Source organism: Anomaloglossus baeobatrachus, chromosome 1 (assembly GCF_048569485.1).
Source record: "Anomaloglossus baeobatrachus isolate aAnoBae1 chromosome 1, aAnoBae1.hap1, whole genome shotgun sequence".
NCBI lineage: Eukaryota > Metazoa > Chordata > Amphibia > Anura > Aromobatidae > Anomaloglossus > Anomaloglossus baeobatrachus.
Genome location: NC_134353.1, coordinates 972,432,866 through 972,458,904, shown reverse-complemented (window position 1 = coordinate 972,458,904; position 26,039 = coordinate 972,432,866). Strand labels below are relative to the sequence as shown.

At 50.3% G+C, this 26,039-nt stretch overlaps 1 protein-coding gene across 2 annotated transcripts in view; it reads left to right on the top strand.

Annotated features, from left to right (window-relative positions):
• The window catches only part of LOC142302968 (uncharacterized), a 324,150-nt gene that overhangs the window by 198,623 nt on the left and 99,488 nt on the right, over window positions 1–26,039 (top strand). For both annotated transcript variants that reach the window (XM_075344072.1, XM_075344079.1), the window contains one exon: window positions 13,451–13,784. In XM_075344072.1, coding sequence (XP_075200187.1) covers window positions 13,451–13,784 — 334 coding nt within the window. The remainder of the gene's footprint in view (window positions 1–13,450; window positions 13,785–26,039) is intronic.

The window sequence follows — 26,039 nt, the reverse complement described above, 5'->3', positions numbered from 1 at the left end:
TATCAGCTTCTTGTCTCCTCTGGTGTGGATGCTCCTCTCTACACTCAGGTATCAGCTTCTTGTCTCCTCTGGTGTGGATGCTCCTCTATACACTCAGGTATCAGCTTCTTGTCTCCTCTGGTGTGGCTGCTCCTCTCTACACTCAGGTATCAGTTTCTTGTCTCCTCTGGTGTGGATGCTCCTCTCTACACTCAGGTATCAGCTTCTTGTCTCCTCTGGTGTGGATGATCCTCTATACACTCAGGTATCAGCTTCTTGTCTCCTCTGGTGTAGCTGCTCCTCTCTACACTCAGATATCAGCTTCTTGTCTTGTCCGGTGTGGCTGCTCTTCTCTACACTCAGGTATCAGCTTCTTGTCTCCTCTGGTGTGGTTGCTCCTCTCTACACTCAGGTATCATCTTCTTGTCTCCTCTGGTGTGGATGCTCCTCTCTACACTCAGGTATCAGTTTCTTGTCTCCTCTGGTGTGGATTCTCCTCTCTACACTCAGGTATCAGCTTCTTGTCTCCTCTGGTGTGGATGCTCCTCTCTACACTCAGGTATCAGCTTCTTGTCTCCTCTGGTGTGGATGATCCTCTATACACTCAGGTATCAGCTTCTTGTCTCCTCTGGTGTAGCTGCTCCTCTCTACACTCAGATATCAGCTTCTTGTCTTGTCTGGTGTGGCTGCTCTTCTCTACACTCAGGTATCAGCTTTTTGTCTCCTCTGGTGTGGATGCTTCTCTCTACACTCAGGTATCAGCTTCTTGTCTCCTCTGGTGTGGTTGCTCCTCTCTACACTCAGGTATCATCTTCTTGTCTCCTCTGGTGTGGATGCTCCTTTCTACACTCAGGTATCAGCTTCTTGTCTCCTCTGGTGTGGATGCTCCTCTATACACTCAGGTATCATCTTCTTGTCTCCTCTGGTGTGGATGCTCCTCTCTACACTCAGGTATCAGCTTCTTGTCTCCTCTGGTGTGGATGCTCCTCTATACACTAAGGTATCAGCTTCTTGTCTCCTCTGGTGTGGCTGCTCCTCTCTACACTCAGGTATCAGCTTCTTGTCTCCTCTGGTGTGGCTGCTCCTCTCTACACTCAGGTATCAGCTTCTTGAATCCTCTGGTGTGGCTGCTTCTCTCTACACTCAGGTATCAGCTTCTTGTCTCCTCTGATGTGGCTGCTTTTCTGTACACTCAGGTATCAGGTTCTCATCTTCTCTAGTGTGGATGCTCCTCTCTACACTCAGGTATCAGCTTCTTGTCTCCTCTGATGTGGATGCTCCTCTCTACACTCAGGTGTCAGCTTCTTGTCTCCTCTAGTGTGGATGCTCCTCTCTACACTCAGGTATCAGCTTCTTGTCTCCTCTGGTGTGGATGCTCCTCTATACACTCAGGTATCAGCTTCTTGTCTCCTCTGGTGTGGCTGCTCCTCTCTACACTCAGGTAGCAGCTTCTTGTCTCCTCTGGTGTGTCTGCTTCTCTCTACACTCAGGTATCAGCTTCTTGTCTCCTCTGATGTGGCTGCTTTTCTGTACACTCAGGTATCAGGTTCTCATCTTCTCTAGTGTGGATGCTCCTCTCTACACTCAGGTATCAGCTTCTTGTCTCCTCTGATGTGGATGCTCCTCTCTACACTCAGGTGTCAGCTTCTTGTCTCCTCTAGTGTGGATGCTCCTCTCTACACTCAGGTATCAGCTTCTTGTCTCCTCTGGTGTGGATGCTCCTCTATACACTCAGGTATCAGCTTCTTGTCTCCTCTGGTGTGGCTGCTCCTCTCTACACTCAGGTAGCAGCTTCTTGTCTCCTCTGGTGTGGCTGCTTCTCTCTACACTCAGGTATCAGCTTCTTGTCTCCTCTGATGTGGCTGCTTTTCTGTACACTCAGGTATCAGGTTCTCATCTTCTCTAGTGTGGATGCTCCTCTCTACACTCAGGTATCAGCTTCTTGTCTCCTCTGATGTGGATGCTCCTCTCTACACTCAGGTGTCAGCTTCTTGTCTCCTCTAGTGTGGATGCTCCTCTCTACACTCAGGTATCAGTTTCTTATCTCCTCTGGTGTGGATGCTCCTCTCTACATTCAGGTATCAGCTTCTTGTCTCCTCTGGTGTGGATGCTCCTCTCTACACTCAGGTATCAGCTTCTTGTTTCCTCTGGTGTGGATGCTCCTCTATACACTCAGGTATCAGCTTCTTGTCTCCTCTGGTGTGGCTGCTCCTCTCTACACTCAGGTATCAGTTTCTTGTCTCCTCTGGTGTGGATGCTCCTCTCTACACTCAGGTATCAGCTTCTTGTCTCCTCTGGTGTGGATGATCCTCTATACACTCAGGTATCAGCTTCTTGTCTCCTCTGGTGTAGCTGCTCCTCTCTACACTCAGATATCAGCTTCTTGTCTTGTCTGGTGTGGCTGCTCTTCTCTACACTCAGGTATCAGCTTCTTGTCTCCTCTGGTGTGGATGCTTCTCTCTACACTCAGGTATCAGCTTCTTGTCTCCTCTGGTGTGGTTGCTCCTCTCTACACTCAGGTATCATCTTCTTGTCTCCTCTGGTGTGGATGCTCCTCTCTACACTCAGGTATCAGTTTCTTGTCTCCTCTGGTGTGGATGCTCCTCTCTACACTCAGGTATCAGCTTCTTGTCTCCTCTGGTGTGGATGCTCCTCTCTACACTCAGGTATCAGCTTCTTGTCTCCTCTGGTGTGGATGATCCTCTATACACTCAGGTATCAGCTTCTTGTCTCCTCTGGTGTAGCTGCTCCTCTCTACACTCAGATATCAGCTTCTTGTCTTGTCTGGTGTGGCTGCTCTTCTCTACACTCAGGTATCAGCTTCTTGTCTCCTCTGGTGTGGATGCTTCTCTCTACACTCAGGTATCAGCTTCTTGTCTCCTCTGGTGTGGTTGCTCCTCTCTACACTCAGGTATCATCTTCTTATCTCCTCTGGTGTGGATGATCCTCTCTACACTCAGGTATCAGCTTCTTGTCTCCTCTGGTGTGGATGCTCCTCTATACACTCAGGTATCAGCTTCTTGTCTCCTCTGGTGTGGATGCTCCTCTATACGCTCAGGTATCAGCTTCTTGTCTCCTCTGGTGTGGCTGCTCCTCTCTACACTCAGGTATCAGCTTCTTGTCTCCTCTGGTGTGGCTGCTTCTCTCTACACTCAGGTATCAGCTTCTTGTCTCCTCTGATGTGGCTGCTTTTCTGTACACTCAGGTATCAGGTTCTCATCTTCTCTAGTGTGGATGCTCCTCTCTACACTCAGGTATCAGCTTCTTGTCTCCTCTGATGTGGATGCTCCTCTCTACACTCAGGTGTCAGCTTCTTGTCTCCTCTGGTGTGGATGCTCCTCTCTACACTCAGGTATCAGCTTCTTGTCTCCTCTGGTGAGGATGCTCCTCTATACACTCAGGTATCAGCTTCTTGTCTCCTCTGGTGTGGCTGCTCCTCTCTACACTCAGGTAGCAGCTTCTTGTCTCCTCTGGTGTGGCTGCTTCTCTCTACACTCAGGTATCAGCTTCTTGTCTTCTCTGATGTGGCTGCTTTTCTCTACACTCAGGTATCAGGTTCTCATCTTCTTTGGTGTGGATGCTCCTATCTACACTCAGGTATCATCTTCTTGTCTCCTCTGGTGTGGCTACTTCTCTCTACACTCAGGTATCAGCTTCTTGTCTCCTCTGATGTGGCTGCTTTTCTCTACACTCAGGTATCAGGTTCTCAGCTTCTCTGGTGTGGATGCTCCTCTCTACACTCAGGTATCAGCTTCTTGTCTCCTCTGATGTGGATGCTCCTCTCTACACTCAGGTATCAGCTTCTTGTCTCCTCTGGTGTGGATGCTCCTCTCTACACTCAGGTATCAGCTTCTTGTCTCCTCTGGTGTGGATGCTCCTCTCTACACTCAGGTATCAGCTTCTTGTCTCCTCTGGTGTGGATGCTCCTCTCTACACTCAGGTATCAGCTTCTTGTCTCCTCTGGTGTGGATGCTCCTCTCTACACTCAGGTATCAGCTTCTTGTCTCCTCTGGTGTGGATGCTCCTCTCTACACTCAGGTATCAGCTTCTTGTCTCCTCTGGTGTGGATGATCCTCTATACACTCAGGTATCAGCTTCTTGTCTCCTCTGGTGTAGCTGCTCCTCTCTACACTCAGATATCAGCTTCTTGTCTTGTCTGGTGTGGCTGCTCTTCTCTACACTCAGGTATCAGCTTCTTGTCTCCTCTGGTGTGGATGCTTCTCTCTACACTCAGGTATCAGCTTCTTGTCTCCTCTGGTGTGGTTGCTCCTCTCTACACTCAGGTATCATCTTCTTGTCTCCTCTGGTGTGGATGCTCCTCTCTACACTCAGGTATCAGTTTCTTGTCTCCTCTGGTGTGGATGCTCCTCTCTACACTCAGGTATCAGCTTCTTGTCTCCTCTGGTGTGGATGCTCCTCTCTACACTCAGGTATCAGCTTCTTGTCTCCTCTGGTGTGGATGATCCTCTATACACTCAGGTATCAGCTTCTTGTCTCCTCTGGTGTAGCTGCTCCTCTCTACACTCAGATATCAGCTTCTTGTCTTGTCTGGTGTGGCTGCTCTTCTCTACACTCAGGTATCAGCTTCTTGTCTCCTCTGGTGTGGATGCTTCTCTCTACACTCAGGTATCAGCTTCTTGTCTCCTCTGGTGTGGTTGCTCCTCTCTACACTCAGGTATCATCTTCTTATCTCCTCTGGTGTGGATGATCCTCTCTACACTCAGGTATCAGCTTCTTGTCTCCTCTGGTGTGGATGCTCCTCTATACACTCAGGTATCAGCTTCTTGTCTCCTCTGGTGTGGATGCTCCTCTATACGCTCAGGTATCAGCTTCTTGTCTCCTCTGGTGTGGCTGCTCCTCTCTACACTCAGGTATCAGCTTCTTGTCTCCTCTGGTGTGGCTGCTTCTCTCTACACTCAGGTATCAGCTTCTTGTCTCCTCTGATGTGGCTGCTTTTCTGTACACTCAGGTATCAGGTTCTCATCTTCTCTAGTGTGGATGCTCCTCTCTACACTCAGGTATCAGCTTCTTGTCTCCTCTGATGTGGATGCTCCTCTCTACACTCAGGTGTCAGCTTCTTGTCTCCTCTGGTGTGGATGCTCCTCTCTACACTCAGGTATCAGCTTCTTGTCTCCTCTGGTGAGGATGCTCCTCTATACACTCAGGTATCAGCTTCTTGTCTCCTCTGGTGTGGCTGCTCCTCTCTACACTCAGGTAGCAGCTTCTTGTCTCCTCTGGTGTGGCTGCTTCTCTCTACACTCAGGTATCAGCTTCTTGTCTTCTCTGATGTGGCTGCTTTTCTCTACACTCAGGTATCAGGTTCTCATCTTCTTTGGTGTGGATGCTCCTATCTACACTCAGGTATCATCTTCTTGTCTCCTCTGGTGTGGCTACTTCTCTCTACACTCAGGTATCAGCTTCTTGTCTCCTCTGATGTGGCTGCTTTTCTCTACACTCAGGTATCAGGTTCTCAGCTTCTCTGGTGTGGATGCTCCTCTCTACACTCAGGTATCAGCTTCTTGTCTCCTCTGATGTGGATGCTCCTCTCTACACTCAGGTATCAGCTTCTTGTCTCCTCTGGTGTGGATGCTCCTCTCTACACTCAGGTATCAGCTTCTTGTCTCCTCTGGTGTGGATGCTCCTCTCTACACTCAGGTATCAGCTTCTTGTCTCCTCTGGTGTGGTTGCTCCTCTTTACACTCAGGTATCAGCTTTTTGTCTCCTCTGGTGTGGCTGCTCCTCTCTACACTCAGGTATCAGTTTCTTATCTCCTCTGGTGTGGATGCTCCTCTCTACATTCAGGTATCAGCTTCTTGTCTCCTCTGGTGTGGATGCTCCTCTCTACACTCAGGTATCAGCTTCTTGTCTCCTCTGGTGTGGCTGCTCCTCTCTACACTCAGGTATCAGCTTCTTGTCTCCTCTGGTGTGGCTGCTTCTCTCTACACTCAGGTATCAGCTTCTTGTCTCCTCTGATGTGGCTGCTTTTCTGTACACTCAGGTATCAGGTTCTCATCTTCTCTAGTGTGGATGCTCCTCTCTACACTTAGGTATCAGCTTCTTGTCTCCTCTGATGTGGATGCTCCTCTCTACACTCAGGTGTCAGCTTCTTGTCTCCTCTGGTGTGGATGCTCCTCTCTACACTCAGGTATCAGCTTCTTGTCTCCTCTGGTGTGGATGCTCCTCTATACACTCAGGTATCAGCTTCTTGTCTCCTCTGGTGTGGCTGCTCCTCTCTACACTCAGGTAGCAGCTTCTTGTCTCCTCTGGTGTGGCTGCTTCTCTCTACACTCAGGTATCAGCTTCTTGTCTCCTCTGATGTGGCTGCTTTTCTCTACACTCAGGTATCAGGTTCTCATCTTCTTTGGTGTGGATGCTCCTCTCTACACTCAGGTATCAGCTTCTTGTCTCCTCTGGTGTGGATGCTCCTCTCTACACTCAGGTATCAGCTTCTTGTCTCCTCTGGTGTGGCTACTTCTCTCTACACTCAGGTATCAGCTTCTTGTCTCCTCTGATGTGGCTGCTTTTCTCTACACTCAGGTATCAGGTTCTCAGCTTCTCTGGTGTGGATGCTCCTCTCTACACTCAGGTATCAGCTTCTTGTCTCCTCTGATGTGGATGCTCCTCTCTACACTCAGGTATCAGCTTCTTGTCTCCTCTGGTGTGGATGCTCCTCTCTACACTCAGGTATCAGCTTCTTGTCTCCTCTGGTGTGGATGCTCCTCTATACACTCAGGTATCAGCTTCTTGTCTCCTCTGGTGTGGCTGCTCCTCTCTACACTCAGGTATCAGTTTCTTGTCTCCTCTGGTGTGGATGCTCCTCTCTACACTCAGGTATCAGCTTCTTGTCTCCTCTGGTGTGGATGATCCTCTATACACTCAGGTATCAGCTTCTTGTCTCCTCTGGTGTAGCTGCTCCTCTCTACACTCAGATATCAGCTTCTTGTCTTGTCTGGTGTGGCTGCTCTTCTCTACACTCAGGTATCAGCTTCTTGTCTCCTCTGTTGTGGATGCTTCTCTCTACACTCAGGTATCAGCTTCTTGTCTCCTCTGGTGTGGTTGCTCCTCTCTACACTCAGGTATCATCTTCTTGTCTCCTCTGGTGTGGATGCTCCTCTCTACACTCAGGTATCAGTTTCTTGTCTCCTCTGGTGTGGATGCTCCTCTCTACACTCAGGTATTAGCTTCTTGTCTCCTCTGGTGTGGATGCTCCTCTCTACACTCAGGTATCAGCTTCTTGTCTCCTCTGGTGTGGATGATCCTCTATACACTCAGGTATCAGCTTCTTGTCTCCTCTGGTGTAGCTGCTCCTCTCTACACTCAGATATCAGCTTCTTGTCTTGTCTGGTGTGGCTGCTCTTCTCTACACTCAGGTATCAGCTTCTTGTCTCCTCTGGTGTGGCTGCTTCTCTCTTCACTCAGGTATCAGCTTCTTGTCTCCTCTGATGTGGCTGCTTTTCTCTACACTCAGGTATCAGGTTCTCATCTTCTCTGGTGTGGCTGCTCCTCTCTACACTCAGGTATCATCTTCTTGTTTCCGCTGGTGTGGATGCTCCTCTCTAAACTCAGGTATCAGCTTCTTGTCTCTTCTGGTGTGGGGCTTCTTCTCTCTACACTCAGGTATCAGCTTCTTGTCTCCTCTGATGTGTCTGCTTTTCTCTACACTCAGGTATCAGGTTCTCATCTTCTCTGGTGTGGATGCTCCTCTCTACACTCAGGTATCAGCTTCTTGTCTCCTCTGATGTGGATGCTCCTCTCTACACTCAGGTATCAGCTTCTTGTCTCCTCTGGTGTGGATGCTCCTCTCTACACTCAGGTATCAGCTTCTTGTCTCCTCTGGTGTGGATGCTCCTCTATACACTCAGGTATCAGCTTCTTGTCTCCTCTGGTGTGGATGATCCTCTATACACTCAGGTATCAGCTTCTTGTCTCCTCTGGTGTAGCTGTTCCTCTCTACACTCAGATATCAGCTTCTTGTCTTGTCTGGTGTGGCTGCTCTTCTCTACACTCAGGTATCAGCTTCTTGTCTCCTCTGGTGTGGATGCTTCTCTCTACACTCAGGTATCAGCTTCTTGTCTCCTCTGGTGTGGTTGCTCCTCTCTACACTCAGGTATCATCTTCTTGTCTCCTCTGGTGTGGATGCTCCTCTCTACACTCAGGTATCAGTTTCTTGTCTCCTCTGGTGTGGATGCTCCTCTCTACACTCAGGTATTAGCTTCTTGTCTCCTCTGGTGTGGATGCTCCTCTCTACACTCAGGTATCAGCTTCTTGTCTCCTCTGGTGTGGATGATCCTCTATACACTCAGGTATCAGCTTCTTGTCTCCTCTGGTGTAGCTGCTCCTCTCTACACTCAGATATCAGCTTCTTGTCTTGTCTGGTGTGGCTGCTCTTCTCTACACTCAGGTATCAGCTTCTTGTCTCCTCTGGTGTGGCTGCTTCTCTCTACACTCAGGTATCAGCTTCTTGTCTCCTCTGATGTGGCTGCTTTTCTCTACACTCAGGTATCAGGTTCTCATCTTCTCTGGTGTGGATGCTCCTCTCTACACTCAGGTATCAGCTTCTTGTCTCCTCTGATGTGGATGCTCCTCTCTACACTCAGGTATCAGCTTCTTGTCTCCTCTGGTGTGGATGCTCCTCTCTACACTCAGGTATCAGCTTCTTGTCTCCTCTGGTGTGGATGCTCCTCTATACACTCAGGTAGCAGCTTCTTGTCTCCTCTGGTGTGGCTGCTTCTCTCTACACTCAGGTATCAGCTTCTTGTCTCCTCTGATGTGGCTGCTTTTCTCTACACTCAGGTATCAGGTTCTCATCTTCTTTGGTGTGGATGCTCCTCTCTACACTCAGGTATCAGCTTCTTGTCTCCTCTGGTGTGGATGCTCCTCTCTACACTCAGGTATCAGCTTCTTGTCTCCTCTGGTGTGGCTACTTCTCTCTACACTCAGGTATCAGATTCTTGTCTCCTCTGATGTGGCTGCTTTTCTCTACACTCAGGTATCAGGTTCTCAGCTTCTCTGGTGTGGATGCTCCTCTCTACACTCAGGTATCAGCTTCTTGTCTCCTCTGATGTGGATGCTCCTCTCTACACTCAGGTATCAGCTTCTTGTCTCCTCTGGTGTGGATGCTCCTCTCTAGACTCAGGTATCAGCTTCTTGTCTCCTTTGGTGTGGATGCTCCTCTATACACTCAGGTATCAGCTTCTTGTCTCCTCTGGTGTGGCTGCTCCTCTCTACACTCAGGTATCAGCTTCTTGTCTCCTCTGGTGTGGATGCTCCTCTATACACTCAGGTATCAGCTTCTTGTCTCCTCTGGTGTGGCTGTTCCTCTCTACACTCAGGTATCAGCTTCTTGTCTCCTCTGGTGTGGCAGATCCTCTCTACACTAAGGTATCAGCTTCTTGTCTCATCTGGTGTGGATGCTCCTCTCTACACTCAGGTATCAGCTTCTTGTCTCCTCTGGTGTGGATGCTCCTCTCTACACTCAGGTATCAGCTTCTTGTCTCCTTTGGTGTGCATGCTCCTTTCTACACTCAGGTGTCAGCTTCTTGTCTCCTCTGGTGTGGCTGCTCCTCTCTACACTCAGATATCAGCTTCTTGTTTCCTATGGTGTGGATGCTTCTCTCTACACTCAGGTATCAGCTTCTTGTATCCTCGGGTGTGGATGCTCCTCTCTACACTCAGGTATCAGCTTCTTGTCTCCTCTGGTGTGGCTGCTTCTCTCTACACTCAGGTATCAGCTTCTTGTCTCCTCTGGTGTGAATGCTTCTCTCTACACTCAGGTATCAGATTCTTGTCTCCTCTGGTGTGGCTGCTCCTCTCTACACTCAGATATCAGCTTCTTGTCTCCTCTGGTGTGGATGCTCCTCTCTACACTCTGGTATCAGCTTCTTGTCTCCTCTGGTGTGGTTGCTTCTCTCTACACTCAGGTATCAGCTTCTTGTCTCCTCTGGTGTGGCTGCTCTTCTCTACACTCAAATATCAGCTTCTTGTCTTGTCTGGTGTGGCTGCTCCTCTCTACACTCAGGTATCAGCTTCTTGTCTCCTCTGGTGTGAATGCTTCTCTCTACACTCAGGTATCAGATTCTTGTCTCCTCTGGTGTGGATGCTCCTTTCCACACTCAGGTATCAGCTTCTTGTCTCCTCTGGTGTGGATGCTCCTCTCTACACTCAGGTATCAGCTTCTCATCTTCTCTAGTGTGGATGCTCCTTTCTACACTTAGGTATCAGCTTCTCATCTCCTCTGGTGTGGCTGCTCCTCTCTACACTCAGGTATCAGCTTCTCATCTTCTCTGGTGTGGCTGCTCCTCTCTACACTCAGGTATTATTATTATTATTTATTATTATAGCGCCATTTATTCCATGGCGCTTTACAAGTGAAAGAGGGTATACGTACAACAATCATTAACAGTACAAGACAGATTGGTATAGGAGGAGAGAGGACCCTGCCCGCGAGGGCTCACAGTGTCCAGGGAATGGGTGATGGTACAATAGGTGAGGACAGAGCTGGTTGCGCAGTGGTCTACTGGACTGAAGGCTATTGTAGGTTGTAGGCTTGTTGGAAGAGGTGGGTCTTGATGTTCCTCTTAAAGCTTTCCACGGTAGTGGAGAGTCTGATCTGCTGAGGTAGAGCGTTCCAGAGTATGGGGGATGCACGGGAGAAATCTTGTACGCGATTGTGGGAAGAGGAGATAAGAAAGGATCAGAGAAGGAGATCTTGTGAGGATCTAAGGTTGCATGCAGGTAGGTACCGGGAGACTAGGTCACAGATGTAGGGAGGAGACAGGTTGTGCATGGCTTTGTATGTCATGGTTAATGTTTTGAACTGGAGTCGTTGGGCGATGGGAAGCCAGTGAAGGGATTGGCAGAGTGTCGAGGCTGGGGAGTATCGAGGGGAGAGGTGGATTAAGCGGGCCGCAGAGTTTAGGATAGATTGGAGGGGTGCAAGAGTGTTGGAAGGGAGGCCAGAGAGCAGGAGGTTGCAGTAGTCAAGGGGGGAGATGATGAGGGCATGCACTAATGTTTTTGCAGATTCTTGGTTAAGGAAAGCACGGATCCGGGAGATATTTTTGAGTTGTAATCGGCATGAGTTGAAGAGGGCTTGAATGTGTGGCTTGAAGGATAGAGCAGAGTCGAGGGTTACTCCAAGGCAATGAGCTTGTGAGACTGAGGTGAGTGAGCAACCATCAAGTTTGATGGAAAGGCTTGTTGGAGGAGATGAGTGAGGAGGAGGAAAGACAATGAACTCTGTTTTGTCCATGTTAAGTTTTAGGAATCGTGCAAAGAAGAAGGATGAAATAGCAGACAGACATTGTGGTATTTTGGTTAGTAGAGAGGTAATGTCAGGTCCAGAGAGGTAGATCTGTGTGTCATCGGCATAGAGATGATACTGGAAGCCGTGGGACTCTATGAGCTGTCCCAGGCCGAAGGTGTAGATGGAGAACAGCAGGGGTCCAAGAACTGAGCCTTGGGGGACACCGACAGATAGGGGCGAGATGAGGAAGTGGTGTGAGAATGGGAGACGCTGAAAGTTTGGTCGGTTAGGTATGAGGAGATCCAAGATAGGGCCAAGTCTGTGATGCCCAGAGATGAGAGAATCTGTAGTAGGAGGGAATGGTTTACTGTGTCGAAGGCAGAGGACAGGTCCAGGAGGAGGAGGATAGAGTAGTGTCGCTTGGCTTTGGCGGTTAGTAGATCATTGGTGACTTTGGTTAGGGCAGTTTCGGTAGAATGATGTGGTCGGAAGCCAGATTGAAGCCGGTCAAAGAGGGAGCAGGAGGAGAGGTATGAGGACAATTCAAGATGGACATGCTGTTCCAGTAGTTTTGAAGCGTAGGGGAGAAGGGATATGGGGCCATAGTTTGACACAGAGGATGGGTCAAGGGAGGGTTTTTTGAGGATGGGTGTAATAGAGGCATGTTTAAAGCATGAAGGGAATACACCAGTTGTTAGTGATAGGTTGAAGAGATGGGAGATGGGTTAGGGCTGGGATGAGGACTGCGGTGATGTTGGGGATGAGGTGCGATGGTAGCGGGTATCAGCTTCTCATCTTCTCTGGTGTGGCTGCTCCTCTCTACACTTAGGTATCAGCTTCTCATCTTCTCTGGTGTGGCTGCTCCTCTCTACACTCAGGTATCAGCTTCTCATCTTCTCTGGTGTGGCTGCTCTTCTTTACACTCAGGTATCATCTACTCCCAAAAGCTGGACACTGGAGGGCAAAAGTGAGGTAGACTTACAACACGTTAACTTAGACTGGTGCAATGTTGTGTAAGTCACTATATAAAGCCAGAGAAACATGACAAAGATAGAAGTGGCCTACCGGTAACCATGGGTCACTGTCATAACTGTCTATCATATTCAGGAGCCTTGTGGCAGCTCTGGGATCTAAGCTTCACATGAACTTGTGAGACTCTGGATTAATGTATTTGCTTTCTGTTGGTGCAGCAAGGGTTAATGAATCTTTCTTTGCTGCTAGCTGCTTTTTAGTTAATCTCAGTTGCAGATGGTTTGCGACCACTCCCCTGCCCTTTAAATAGTCTCATGATCCATCACCTGATGCTGGTAATATATTTATTCTGTGCTGACCATCTTTAAGGGAGGAAGTCTCTAGTAGCGCCTGGATATTTTCTGTCGCTGGAGATCTTCTGTTGCTGGAGATCTTCTGTCGCTGGAGATATTCTGTCGCTGCAGATCTGCTTTTGGAGCCGAGTCATCTGCAGCCCTGGTGTTTGGCTGCAGCAGTGAAGTTTTGCTGGATATCCTTTTGTTCAGGTCCCTCTTTCTGTCCTCCTTCCCCTGACAGTTATTGCAGTAGTGGTGACATCTAGTGCACTCATCGGCGTTGGCACCATACACGGTGAGTGGAGGGACAGTTAAGGACTAGGCACAGGACGGCAACGAGGGAAAGGACTTGTATAGCAATGTTAGGGGAGTTCAGGGTTCAGGTTAGTGTCAGGAGGTGCCCCGCTCCCGCTTCCCATCATTAGGGCCTGCCTCTCCCTTTCCATCTGCATTGTAACCTCTGTGTTTCGCTATGGGCCAGGCGATCTCTTGCCGAGTGTGATCTCCTCATAGAACTCCAGGGATGGAATAATAAAAATGTTAAAAAATGGCATCACAAACCAAACATTTGTGATTTTCCAAAAAGAAAAGAAACGAGGTTAGTACGGCTGCAATTGCACGGACCTGGAGGATCATTTTCACTGGTCACCGCACGATGAATACCTTAGAACAAAATCAATATTAATGGCAGAATTGTGTGTTGTCACTGCCGGTTTCCAGTGAACTGCGGGATGTGGCACCATTTCAATTCTTGCCTCAAACAACAAGGATGCTAGAATGGGCCCTGGTGTGACTGATTCATAGCCATAGGTGGTCACTCGTCTCCTTCCTATGGTTACACCTTGGTCTTTTTCACCAGATATTTACATATTGTCATGTTTATTAATACGCCCAATGAATATATGGTATAATGTCTCAGTATCTCAGGTGTCGGAGCTTCAGCGCAGCGCAGAGGCTGATCTACAACAACTCGAGAGAGAATATGATCAGCTCAGCTCCAGATCTTCCCAGAATAATGCAAGAAAAGACTCCATGATTGAGAAGCTCAGAGAGAACCAGATGCAGAGCCAACACGAAGTGCAGAACACCTTATCCTCCTTGTATCAGGTGCAGAATCAGATGAAGACCATCGCCCAGGAGATGGAGAGAACCAGAAGAGACAAGGAAAACACAGAGTCCTCCCTGAGAAGTCTACAAGACGACCTCCAGACCACCAAGACCCAACTGGAAGGCAAGCAGGACGAGCTCTCCCGGTAACTGAGCCCATAACCCATTGTGATCTCGTCATGTAATCCCCCGCAAACCACATTGTAAGCAGCAAGGGGCAGAACCAGAACTAGAACCTTCCCAAATAATATCATACGGGGTCCCAATACCGTCACAGGGGGTCCCAATACCATCACAGGGGGTCCCAATACCATCACAGGGGGTCCCAATACCATCACACAGGGGCCCAATAATATTATCACACGGGGCCCCAATACCATCACACGGGGCCCCAATACCATCACACAGGGGCCCAACAATATTATCACACGGGGCCCCAATACCATCACACGGGGCCCCAATACCATCGCACGGGGCCCCAATACCATCACACGGTGCCCCAATACCATCACACGGGGCCTCAATACCATCACACGGGGCCCCAATACCATCACACGGGGCCCCAATACCATCACACGGGGCCCCATTACCATCACACGGGGCCCCATTACCATCACAGGGGCCCCAATACCTTCACACGGGGCCCCAATACCATCACACGGGGCCCCAATATCATCACACGGGGCTCCAATACCATCACACGGGGCCCCATTACCATCACACGGGGCCCCATTACCATCACACGGGGCTCCATTACCTTCACACGGGGCCCCAATACCATCACACGGGGCCCCAATACCATCACACGGTGCCCCAATATCATCACACGGGGCTCCAATATCATCACACGGGGCCCCAATACCATCACACGGGGCCCCAATACCATCGCACGGGGCCCCAATACCATCACACGGTGCCCCAATACCATCACACGGGGCCTCAATACCATCACACGGGGCCCCAATACCATCACACGGGGCCCCAATACCATCACACGGGGCCCCATTACCATCACACGGGGCCCCATTACCATCACAGGGGCCCCAATACCTTCACACGGGGCCCCAATACCATCACACGGGGCCCCAATATCATCACACGGGGCTCCAATACCATCACACGGGGCCCCATTACCATCACACGGGGCCCCATTACCATCACACGGGGCTCCATTACCTTCACACGGGGCCCCAATACCATCACACGGGGCCCCAATACCATCACACGGTGCCCCAATATCATCACACGGGGCTCCAATATCATCACACGGGGCCCCAATACCATCACACGGGGCCCCAATACCATCACACGGGGCCCCAATACCATCACACGGTGCCCCAATACCATCACACGGGGCCCCAATACCATCACACGGTGCCCCAATACCATCACACGGGGCCCCAATACCATCACACGGGGCCCCAATACCATCACACGGTGCCCCAATACCATCACACGGTGCCCCAATATCATCACACGGGGCCCCAATACCATCACACGGTGCCCCAATATTATCACACGGGGCCCCAATACCATCACACGGTGCCCCAATATCATTACACGGGGCCCCAATATCATCACACGGTGCCCCAATACCATCACACGGGGCCTCAATACCATCACACGGGGCCCCAATACCATCACACAGGGCCCCAATACCTTCACACGGGGCCCCAATACCATCACACGGGGCCCCAATACCATCACACGGTGCCCCAATATCATCACACGGGGCTCCAATACCATCACACGGGGCCCCATTACCATCACACGGGGCCCCATTACCATCACACGGGGCCCCATTACCATCACACAGGGCTCCAATATCATCACACGGGGCCCCAATACCATCACACGGGGCCCCAATACCATCACACGGTGCCCCAATATTATCACACGGGGCCCCAATACCATCACACGGGGCCCCAATACCATCACACGGTGCCCCAATATCATCACACGGGGCCCCAATACTATCACACGGGGCCCCATTACCATCACACGGGGCCCCATTACCATCCCATGGGGCCCCATTACCATCACACAGGGCCCCAATACCTTCACACGGGGCCCCAATACCATCACACGGGGCCCCAATACCATCACACGGTGCCCCAATATCATCACACGGGGCTCCAATACCATCACACGGGGCCCCATTACCATCACACGGGGCCCCATTACCATCACACGGGGCCCCATTACCATCACACAGGGCTCCAATATCATCACACGGGGCCCCAATACCATCACATGGGGCCCCAATACCATCACACGGGGCCCCAATACCATCACACGGTGCCCCAATATCATCACACAGGGCTCCAATATCATCACACGGGGCCCCAATACCATCACACAGGGGCCCAATAATATTATCACACGGGGCCCCAATACCATTACACGGGGCCCCAATACCATCACACGGTGCCCCAATACCATCACACGGGGCCCCAATACCATCACACGGTGCCCCAATATCATCACACAGGGCTCCAATATCATCACACGGGGCCCCAATACCATCACACAGGGGCCCAATAATATTATCACACGGGGCCCCAATACCATTACACGGGGCCCCAATACCATCACACGGTGCCCCAATATCATCACAAGGGGCCCCAATACCATCACACGGTGCCCCAATATCATCACACGGGGCCCCAATACCATCACACGGGACCCCATTACCATCACACGGGGCCCCAATACCATCACACGGGGCCCCAATACCATCACACGGGGCCTCAATACCATCACACGGGGCCCCATTACCATCACACGGGGCCCCAATACCATCCCACGGGGCCCCAATATCATCACACGGGGCCCCAATACCATCACACGGGGCCCCAATACCATCACACAGGGGCCCCAATACCATCACACGGGGCCCCAATACCTTCACAAATGGCCATGATAATAATATCAACATAAAATGCCAAAATCACAAGTGATCAAATGATATGATCATGTATTGCCCAACTAATGTAATCACACGGGGCCTAAATAACATCATGACACTGTGTATAAATAATATCATCATACGGGGCCCCAATAATATCATCAGAAAATGTCCAAATATTGTCATAACGCGGGGCCCCAAATATGAGCATTACACAGTGTCCAAATAATTGTATCAATAAAGCCCTAAATTCTTTCTCCAGACAGTGCCCTGATTACACCACAGTAATGTCCAAACAAATGAGCCATGTGGCAGCTAAATAATGCCGCAGAGTGCGCCGACGCCAGAACAGAGCGCAGAAAATAGTAAATAGCAAGGTGAATGGTAAGAAAAAACGCCTAAAATATTTCATGGGAGAACAATGCACACCGCTGGATGATTGTTTGAAACTTATGAGGATCCTGAGTCATAAAGATAAGGACCAGGCTATCTATCCTTTGGTAGTCAATCTATTCCAGCACCAGTGCTTTGCCTAGTAGGAAAGGGTTAATACGGCAGATGGGGTAAGACCGTTCCCTTTCTCGCCTTTTATTGCATATTGGCGGAATTGTTGTAGTGGCATTTTTTGCTTATATCACGCCATTCTGGAGCCATTTTTTTGGGTGAAAGTCAGTAGATCCGTTTTATAGGATCTTTATGAGCGAGTTATTGGCTTCAGGACCATCTCTATGTATATTGTCCTTGTCCGTTTTATTATAGGTCATGGCTTGACCTTTCTATTCTAAACACATTAAAAGGTATATTTTAGGCGTTTTTTCTTACCATTCATTTTGCTATTTACTATTTTCTGTATCTTGTCGGTGAATTGAAATCCAGTAGCTAATCCACAATGAACAGAGCGCCATCTGCTGGTGTACCTGTACACTGCTGAATATAGCCACCAAACTGGAGGTAAACGCTATTCTGAGAGGAGCAGGACGGCATCGTCACTGAACTGTACACACAATACAAGAAATATTACTGGGGCCAAAGACATGATAGAAACTGCTTATTCCTGAGCAGGGCTGCATCTTCCCATGCTTTTTCTTGCCTGAACCTTCTGTGCTTCTATGGGTCTCTAGGCAGAGCAAACTGTGGCAGGGGATAGCTTCCCAGAGCTGGTCTATACATAGGGCAAACTGCGGCAGGGGATAGCTTCCCAGAGCTGGTCTATACATAGGGCAAACTGTGGCAGGGGATAGCTTCCCAGAGCTGGTCTATACATAGGGCAAACTGCGGCAGGGGATAGCTTCCCAGAGCTGGTCTATACATAGGGCAAACTGCGGCAGGGGATAGCTTCCCAGAGCTGGTCTATACATAGGGCAAACTGTGGCAGGGGATAGCTTCCCAGAGCTGGTCTATACATAGGGCAAACTGCGGCAGGGGATAGCTTCCCAGAGCTGGTCTATACATAGGGCAAACTGCGGCAGGGGATAGCTTCCCAGAGCTGGTCTATACATAGGGCAAACTGCGGCAGGGGATAGCTTCCCAGAGCTGGTCTATACATAGGGCAAACTGCGGCAGGGGATAGCTTCCCAGAGCTGGTCTATACATAGGGCAAACTGTGGCAGGGGATAGCTTCCCAGAGCTGGTCTATACATAGGGCAAACTGCGGCAGGGGATAGCTTCCCAGAGATGGTCTATACATAGGGCAAACTGCGGCAGGGGATAGCTTCCCAGAGCTGGTCTATACATAGGGCAAACTGCGGCAGGGGATAGCTTCCCAGAGCTGGTCTATACATATGGAAAACTGTGGCAGGGGATAGCTTCCCAGAGCTGGTCTATACATGTGGCAAACTGCGGCAGGGGATAGCTTCCCAGAGCTGCTCTCTAGGCATGGCAAACTGTGGCAGGGGATAGCTTCCCAGAGCTGGTCTATACATAGGGCAAACTGCGGCAGGGGATAGCTTCCCAGAGCTGGTCTATACATAGGGCAAACTGCGGCAGGGGATAGCTTCCCAGAGCTGGTCTATACATAGGGCAAACTGCGGCAGGGGATAGCTTCCCAGAGCTGGTCTATACATAGGGCAAACTGCGGCAGGGGATAGCTTCCCAGAGCTGGTCTATACATAGGGAAAACTGCGGCAGGGGATAGCTTCCCAGAGCTGGTCTATATATAGGGCAAACTGCGGCAGGGGATAGCTTCCCAGAGCTGGTCTATACATAGGGCAAACTGCGGCAGGGGATAGCTTCCCAGAGCTGCTCTCTAGGCAGGGCAAACTGTGGAAGGGGATAGCCTCCCAGAGCTGGTCTCTAGGCAGGGCAAACTGTGGAAGGGGATAGCTTCCCAGAGCTGCTCTCTAGGCATGGCAAACTGTGGCAGGGGATAGCTTCCCAGAGCTGGTCTATACATAGGGCAAACTGCGGCAGGGGATAGCTTCCCAGAGCTGGTCTATACATAGGGCAAACTGCGGCAGGGGATAGCTTCCCAGAGCTGGTCTATACATAGGGCAAACTGCGGCAGGGGATAGCTTCCCAGAGCTGCTCTCTAGGCAGGGCAAACTGTGGAAGGGGATAGCCTCCCAGAGCTGGTCTCTAGGCAGGGTAAACTGTGGAAGGGGATAGCTTCCCAGAGCTGCTCTAAAGGCATGGCAAACTGTGGCAGGGGATAGCTTCCCAGAGCTGGTCTATACATAGGGCAAACTGCGGCAGGGGATAGCTTCCCAGAGCTGGTCTATACATAGGGCAAACTGCGGCAGGGGATAGCTTCCCAGAGCTGGTCTATACATAGGGCAAACTGTGGCAGGGGATAGCTTCCCAGAGCTGCTCTCTAGTCATGGCAAACTGTGGAAGTGGATAGCCTCCCAGAGCTGGTCTCTTGGCAGGGCATGCTGTGGCAGGGGATAGCTTGCCAAAGATGCTCTATAGTAAGGGCAAACAATTGGATACCATCCCAGAGCTAGACTCTAGGCAGGGCAAAAAACTGTGGAAGGGGATAGCCTCCCAGAGCTGTTCTTTAGTCAGGGCAAACTGTAGAAGGGGGATAGCCTCCTAGCGCTGGTCTCTACGTAGGGTAAGCTGTGGCAGGGGATAGCCTCCCAGAACTGATCTCTAGGCAGGATAAGCTGTGGCAGGGGATAGCCTCCCAGAGCTGCTCTATAGTAAGGGCAAGCTGTGACAGGGGATACCCTCCCAGAGCTGATCTCTAAATGAAAAAAGGTCCGTGGAGCCTCTGTTAGGAGTCTCAACACAGAAAATAGCCAGATATCCCTCAGGGAAGGACCTAGCCAAGGAGTGGCTCTTTTTAGGAGAGCACCATAACCACCATATTAAGTGGCCCTTTTAGTCGATATCCAGCTCTTAGTTTAAAGATATGACAAGGGAAATACCAAGGCCACGTATCCATCCACAGACAGCTGTTTCGGGGGATTGCCCCTCATCAGTGTGGAGTACGATTTTGGCTAGGGGGCATTTCCCTTGTCATATCTTTAAAATCACCAAGAGCTGGATATTGTTTTCTCTGGCTGGTCTCCCCGAGATCAGTGATTGTTTTGTCTTGCTGGTCTACTATGCATTGCTCCCACCCAGCCAGAATCCTACTCCACACTGATGAGGAGCAATACCCCGAAACAGCTGTCTATGGATGGATACCTGGCCTTGGTATTTCCCTTGTCATATCTCTAAACTCGTCAAGAGCTGGATATTGACTAAAAGGGCCACTTAATATGGTGGTCATGGTGGTCTCCAAAAAAGAGCCACTCCTAGGCTAGGTCCTTCCCGGAGGGATATCTGGCTATTTTCTGTGTTGAGACTCCTAACAGAGGCTCCACGGACCTTTTTGATTTGCATACTTCCCAGGGGACAATGCACCTAGGATTTCACTGTGTTGAGCGCCCTCGCTGGAGAATGGCAGTGTTTTCTCTGGCTGGTCTCCACGAGATCAGTCATTGTTTTGTCAGAGCTGGTCTCTAGGCAGGGCAAGCTGTGGCAGGGAATAGCCTCCCAGAGCTGGTCTCTAGTTAGTGAAAGCTGTGGCAGGGGATAGCCTCCCAGAGCTGGTCTCTAGGCAGGGCAAGCTGTAGCAGGGGATAGCCTCCCAGTGCTGGTCTCTAGTTAGGGCAAGCTGTGACAGGGGATAGCCTCCCAGAGCTGGTCTCTAGGCAGGGCAAGCTGTGACAGGGGATAGCCTCCCAGAGCTGGTCTCTAGGCAGGGCAAGCTGTAGCAGGGGATAGCCTCCCAGTGCTGGTCTCTAGTTAGGGCAAGCTGTAGCAGGGGATAGCCTCCCAGTGCTGGTCTCTAGTTAGGGCAAGCTGTGACAGGAGATAGCCTCCCAGAGTTTGTATGTAGGTGGAATCGGCCACTTGTTCACCTTTGATAGTTCATGATACCAGAATACCTTTACCTTTTATAGAATTCCCTCCTAAATGCACAGCTGTGTATGTACAAGTGAAGTCCCATATACAGCCCCTGATACAAAGTGGTGAAACCAAGTCCTGTACAAAACTGTAGTGTAGTGTAGACTCTGTGGAGGCTTCTCTCTTTAGCACCGGTGTAGACTTTGTGCAGGCTTCTCTCTTTAGCACCGGTGTAGACTCTGTACAGGCTTCTCTCTTTAGCACCGGTGTAGACTCTGTACAGGCTTCTCTCTTTAGCACCAGTGTAGACTCTGTGCAGGCTTCTCTCTTTAGCACCGGTGTAGACTCTGTGCAGGCTTCTCTCTTTAGCACCGGTGTAGACTCTCTGCAGGCTTCTCTCTTTAGCACCGGTGTAGACTCTGTGCAGGCTTCTCTCTTTAGCACTGGTGTAGACTCTGTGCAGGCTTCTCTCCTTAGCACCGGTGTAGACTCTGTGCAGGCTTCTCTCTTTAGCACCGGTGTAGACTCTGTACAGGCTTCTCTCTTTAGCTCCGGTGTAGACTTTGTGCAGGCATCTCTTTTTAGCACCGGTGTAGAATCTGTGGCGGTTTCTCTCTTTAGCACCGGTATAGACTCTGTGCAGGCTTCTCTCTTTAGCACCGGTGTAGACTCTGTGCAGGCTTCTCTGTTTAGCTCCGGTGTAGACTCTGTGCAAACTTCTATCTTTAGCACCAGTGTAGACTCTGTGCAGGCTTCTCTCTTTAGCTCCGGTGTAGACTCTGTGCATGCTTCTCTCTTTAGCACCGGTGTAGACTCTGTTCAGGCTTCTCTCTTTAGCACTGGTGTAGACTCTGTGCAGTATTATCTCTTTAGCTCCGGTGTAGACTCTGTGTAGGTTTCTCTCTTTAGCAGCGGTGTAGACTCTGTGCAGCCTTCTCTCTTTAGCACCGGTGTAGACTCTATGGAGGCTTCTCTCTTTAGCACCGGTGTAGACTCTGTGGAGGCTTCTCTCTTTAGCACCGGTGTAGACTCTGTGGAGGCTTCTCTCTTTAGCACTGGTGTAGACTCTGTGCAGCCTTCTCTCTTTAGCACCGGTGTAGACTCTGTGGAGGCTTCTCTCTTTAGCACCGGTGTAGACTCTGTGCAGCCTTCTCTCTTTAGCACCGGTGTAGACTCTGTGGAGGCTTATCTCTTTAGCACCGGTGTAGACTCTGTGCAGCCTTCTCTCTCTAGCACCAGTGTAGATTCTGTGCAGGCTTCTCTCTTTAGCACCGGTGTAGACTCTGTGCAGGCTTCTCTCTTTAGCACCGGTGTAGACTCTGTGCAGGCTTCTCTCTTTAGCACCAGTGTAGACTCTGTGCAGGCTTCTGTCTTTAGCACCGGTGTAAACTCTGTGCAGGCTTCTCTTTTTAGCACCGGTGTTGACTCTGTGGCGGCTTCTCTCTTTAGCACCGGTGTAGACTCTGTGCAGTATTATCTCTTTAGCTCCGGTGTAGACTCTGTGTAGGTTTCTCTCTTTAGCAGCGGTGTAGACTAGAGATGAGCGAACCGCTCAAACCACATAGGAAACAATCTTATCTGTCAGCACACACCCAGCAGCACTGAAGACACGTTCAGAGACAACGCTGGCAGCTGGACACGACAAAATCTCCAAGGCGTAAGGGGAGAGCTCTGGCCATTTTTCAAGATTTGAAGCCCAAAATGAGCAAGGCTCCATTTGCAAAGTCATGGCATCGATGTTCATTTGGAGATACTCCTGTATCATCCTCTCCAGCCATTGACTATGTGTCAGACTTGTTGTCTCTGGTGGCCTTGCAAAGGAGGGTCTAAAAAAATTATGAAAAGATTCCATAAAATTGCTGTTACCAGCACCAGATACGGTCCTACTGGTACGGGTAGACTGTTGGAGATGACGAGACCGTCCCATGCTTGTCAAGTTACAACTGGGAGATTCCCTCCCTGCACCTGCACGGTTGTTTGGTGGAAAAGCCGAGCTAAGATCGAGTAACAGCTTCTGCTGATACTCCTGCATACGTGCGTCCCTTTCTATGGCTGGAATTATGTCACAAAATTTGGACTTGTACCGGGGATCCAATAGTGTGGCAAGCCAGTAGTCATCATCACTTCTAATTTTGACAATACGAGGGTCATGTTGGAGGTAGTGCAACAAGAAGGCACTCATGTGTCTTGCGCAGCCATGCGGACCAAGTCCACGCTGTGTTTGTGGCATAGAGGTGCTAACCGTTCTTTCTTCCTCTGTCATCTCCCCCCAACCTCTTTCAACTGAAATTTGACCAAGGTCTCCCTCATCCGCTGAGTCTTCCATGTCCACAGTTCATCCTCCATTTCTTCATGTTCTCCTGCACCTTTCTCAACATTTCGCTTGCTACCATGCGCCCTTGTTGATCCCTGTCCCCCATGGTCCCATGCCTGCCGCGTTGGTGATGATGAACGTCTGGACCTTGGTGATGTTGATGTGTCTTGCGCATATGAATCCTCCTGTAGTCCCTCCCCTTCCTGTTGTCCCACCCCCTGACTCCGAATAGTGTTTAGCGTGTGCTCCAGCATGTAAATGACTGGAATTGTCATGCTGATAATGGCATTGTCAGCGCTAAACATATTCGTCGCCATGTCGAAACTGTGCAGAAGGGTGCATAGGTCCTTGATCTGAGACCACTCCATCAGGGTGATCTGCCCCACCTCTGCATCTTGTGTAACATGTAGAGAGTCGAATTCCAGCGTGTCGGCACATCGCATTTCAGGCGATGAACCGGCAGGCCGAAAGACTTCTGGAGCGATGCAAGTCGCTCAGCTGCGGTGGTTGAACGGCGGAAGTGAGCAGACAGTTTTCGTGCTCTGGTCAGAAGGCCATCTAGGCCGGGATAGTGTGTTAAAAATTGCTAGACAACAAGGTTCAACACGTGAGCCATACAAGGCACGTGTGTCACCTTGCCCAGGCGAAGGGCCGCACCCAGGTTTGCTGCATTGTCGCACACGGCCTTACCAGGCTGCAGGTTGAGTGGAGACAACCATTTATTAAACTCAGTCTCCAGAGCTGCCCACAACTCAGTCGCTGTGTGACTCCTATTTCCAAGACATGTCAAGCTAAAGACCGCCTGATGCCGTTGCGCTCTGCTGCCAGCATAGTAATGAGGGGTGCGTGATTCCTTCTGCGAAGTTCCAACGCTGGTGGCCTGACCAGGCAGGCTTGGGGCGGAGGTGGAGGACCCAGACGAGGTTGAGGAGGCAGAAGCAGTGGAGGAACTTGGACAGACAAAGGATTGACGCCCAAGTCGTGGGGACGGCAAGACTTGTGCAGCAGACCCTTCACTATCTATCACCATAGTAACCCAGTGCCCAGTCAGCGACATGTAACGTCCCTGTCCATGCTTACTGGTCCAAGTATCGGTGGTGAAATGCACCCGTTCACACAGAGTTTCTCAAGGAAGCGGTGATGTTGTGTGCGACATGCTGGTGTAGCGCAGGCACACCTTTCTTAGAGAAGTAGTGGCGACTGGACATCTGGTACTGGGGCACAGCGACAGACATAAGGTCTCTAAAATCCTGTGTGTCCACCAGGCGGAAAGGCAGCATTTCGGTAGACAAGAGCTTACAGAGGGATAAAGTCAACCTCTTAGCTTTGTCATGGGTCGCAGGAAATGGCCTTTTATTTGTCCACATCTGACGGACAGAGATCTGGCTGCTGTGTGGAGATGGTGGTGAGTAGGGTGTCCCTGAAAAAATGCAGGTTTGTGAGGAAAGTGCAGGCGTAGACATGATGTTGCTTTCATCCAACGTTGATGCTATCGATGCCTGAGAGAGCTGTACACACGCACTTTTTTCCCCTTCCAAACCAACTGACGACCTACCAAGCAAACTGCCTGTTGCAGTTACAGTGGTGGAAGTTGTGCGTGGAAAACCAGGTGTGACAGCTGTCCCCACAGTCTTAGAAGATGAAGAGCACGCGGATGCACTGGAAGGGGCAGGCGGTGGATGGTTCACTATGCTAGGCCGCATTGCAGCACGGTAAGCTTCCCACTGGGACATATGATATTTATTCATGTGACGATTCATTGAAGAAGTTGTCAAACTGCTGAGGTTTTGGCCTCTACTAACAGATTCCTGACAAATTTTACAGATCACATGATCTGGGCGATCCTTTGCAAGGTCAAAAAAGGACCAGGCTAGGCAAGGCTTAGAGGGCATGCGACCTGCTGAGCCCCCCCGACTAGTGCTCAGAGGCAGAGTGGTGGCTGAGGATGCAGTTGTAGACGTGCTACCAGTACTCCTACTCTGTCCAGGAAGGCACAACGTAACTTTGTCGTCAGTTGCATCCTCCTCCACCGCCTCTGTTGACCTCCTCGAGTGCCTGACTGTGGGTTGACAGTAGGTGGGATCTATAACTTCCTCATCAAGCATTGTGTTTGCACTCCCCTCCCCCTCAGACCGAGCCTCTTCTTGCCCTGACCGAATATTTAAGTTGTCATCCCAATCTGGTATTTGCGTCTCATCGTCATCAGTATGTTCCTCATTGTCTATTACAACAGGTGTTTCAGTTTGTGAATAAGGGTCAACATTATGCTCAGAAACTTGGTCATCACGGCCTGAATCTGAGTCACAAAGGTTCTGGGCATCACTGCAGACCATTTCCTGGTCTGTACTCACTGTAGCTTGGGAGCAGACCTCTGATTCCCAGGCTATAGTGTGACTGAACAGCTCTGCAGACTCAGCCATCTCTGCTCCACCATACTGTGCAGGGCGGATGGAGACTTCAGAGCTGGGAGAAAGCAAGTGTGATTGGGATGACAACTCCGAGGACTGGTGTTTTTTGGATGCGGTAGTTGAGGTGGAGGAGAGGGCACTTGTTGGACCACTTGAGATCCATTCAAGCATTTTCTTTTTTTGGCCATCATCTACCTTTGTTCCAGTTGTTTGTGTTCGTAAAAAAGGGAGCACATCTGATTGTCCACGGAAAGTAGTAGACATCTTCATTTTGCTGGTAGATGGTCTGTCTTCAGCAGATGTTAATGGAGCTTTGCCACCTTCCCCACGGACACAAACTTTTTTCCTTTTCCAACACGCCTGTTCCCCTTTCCACCAGCATCTGTCATTTTGCCAATCATTTATATTGCGACAAGATTGTGCACTTAAAATGTGT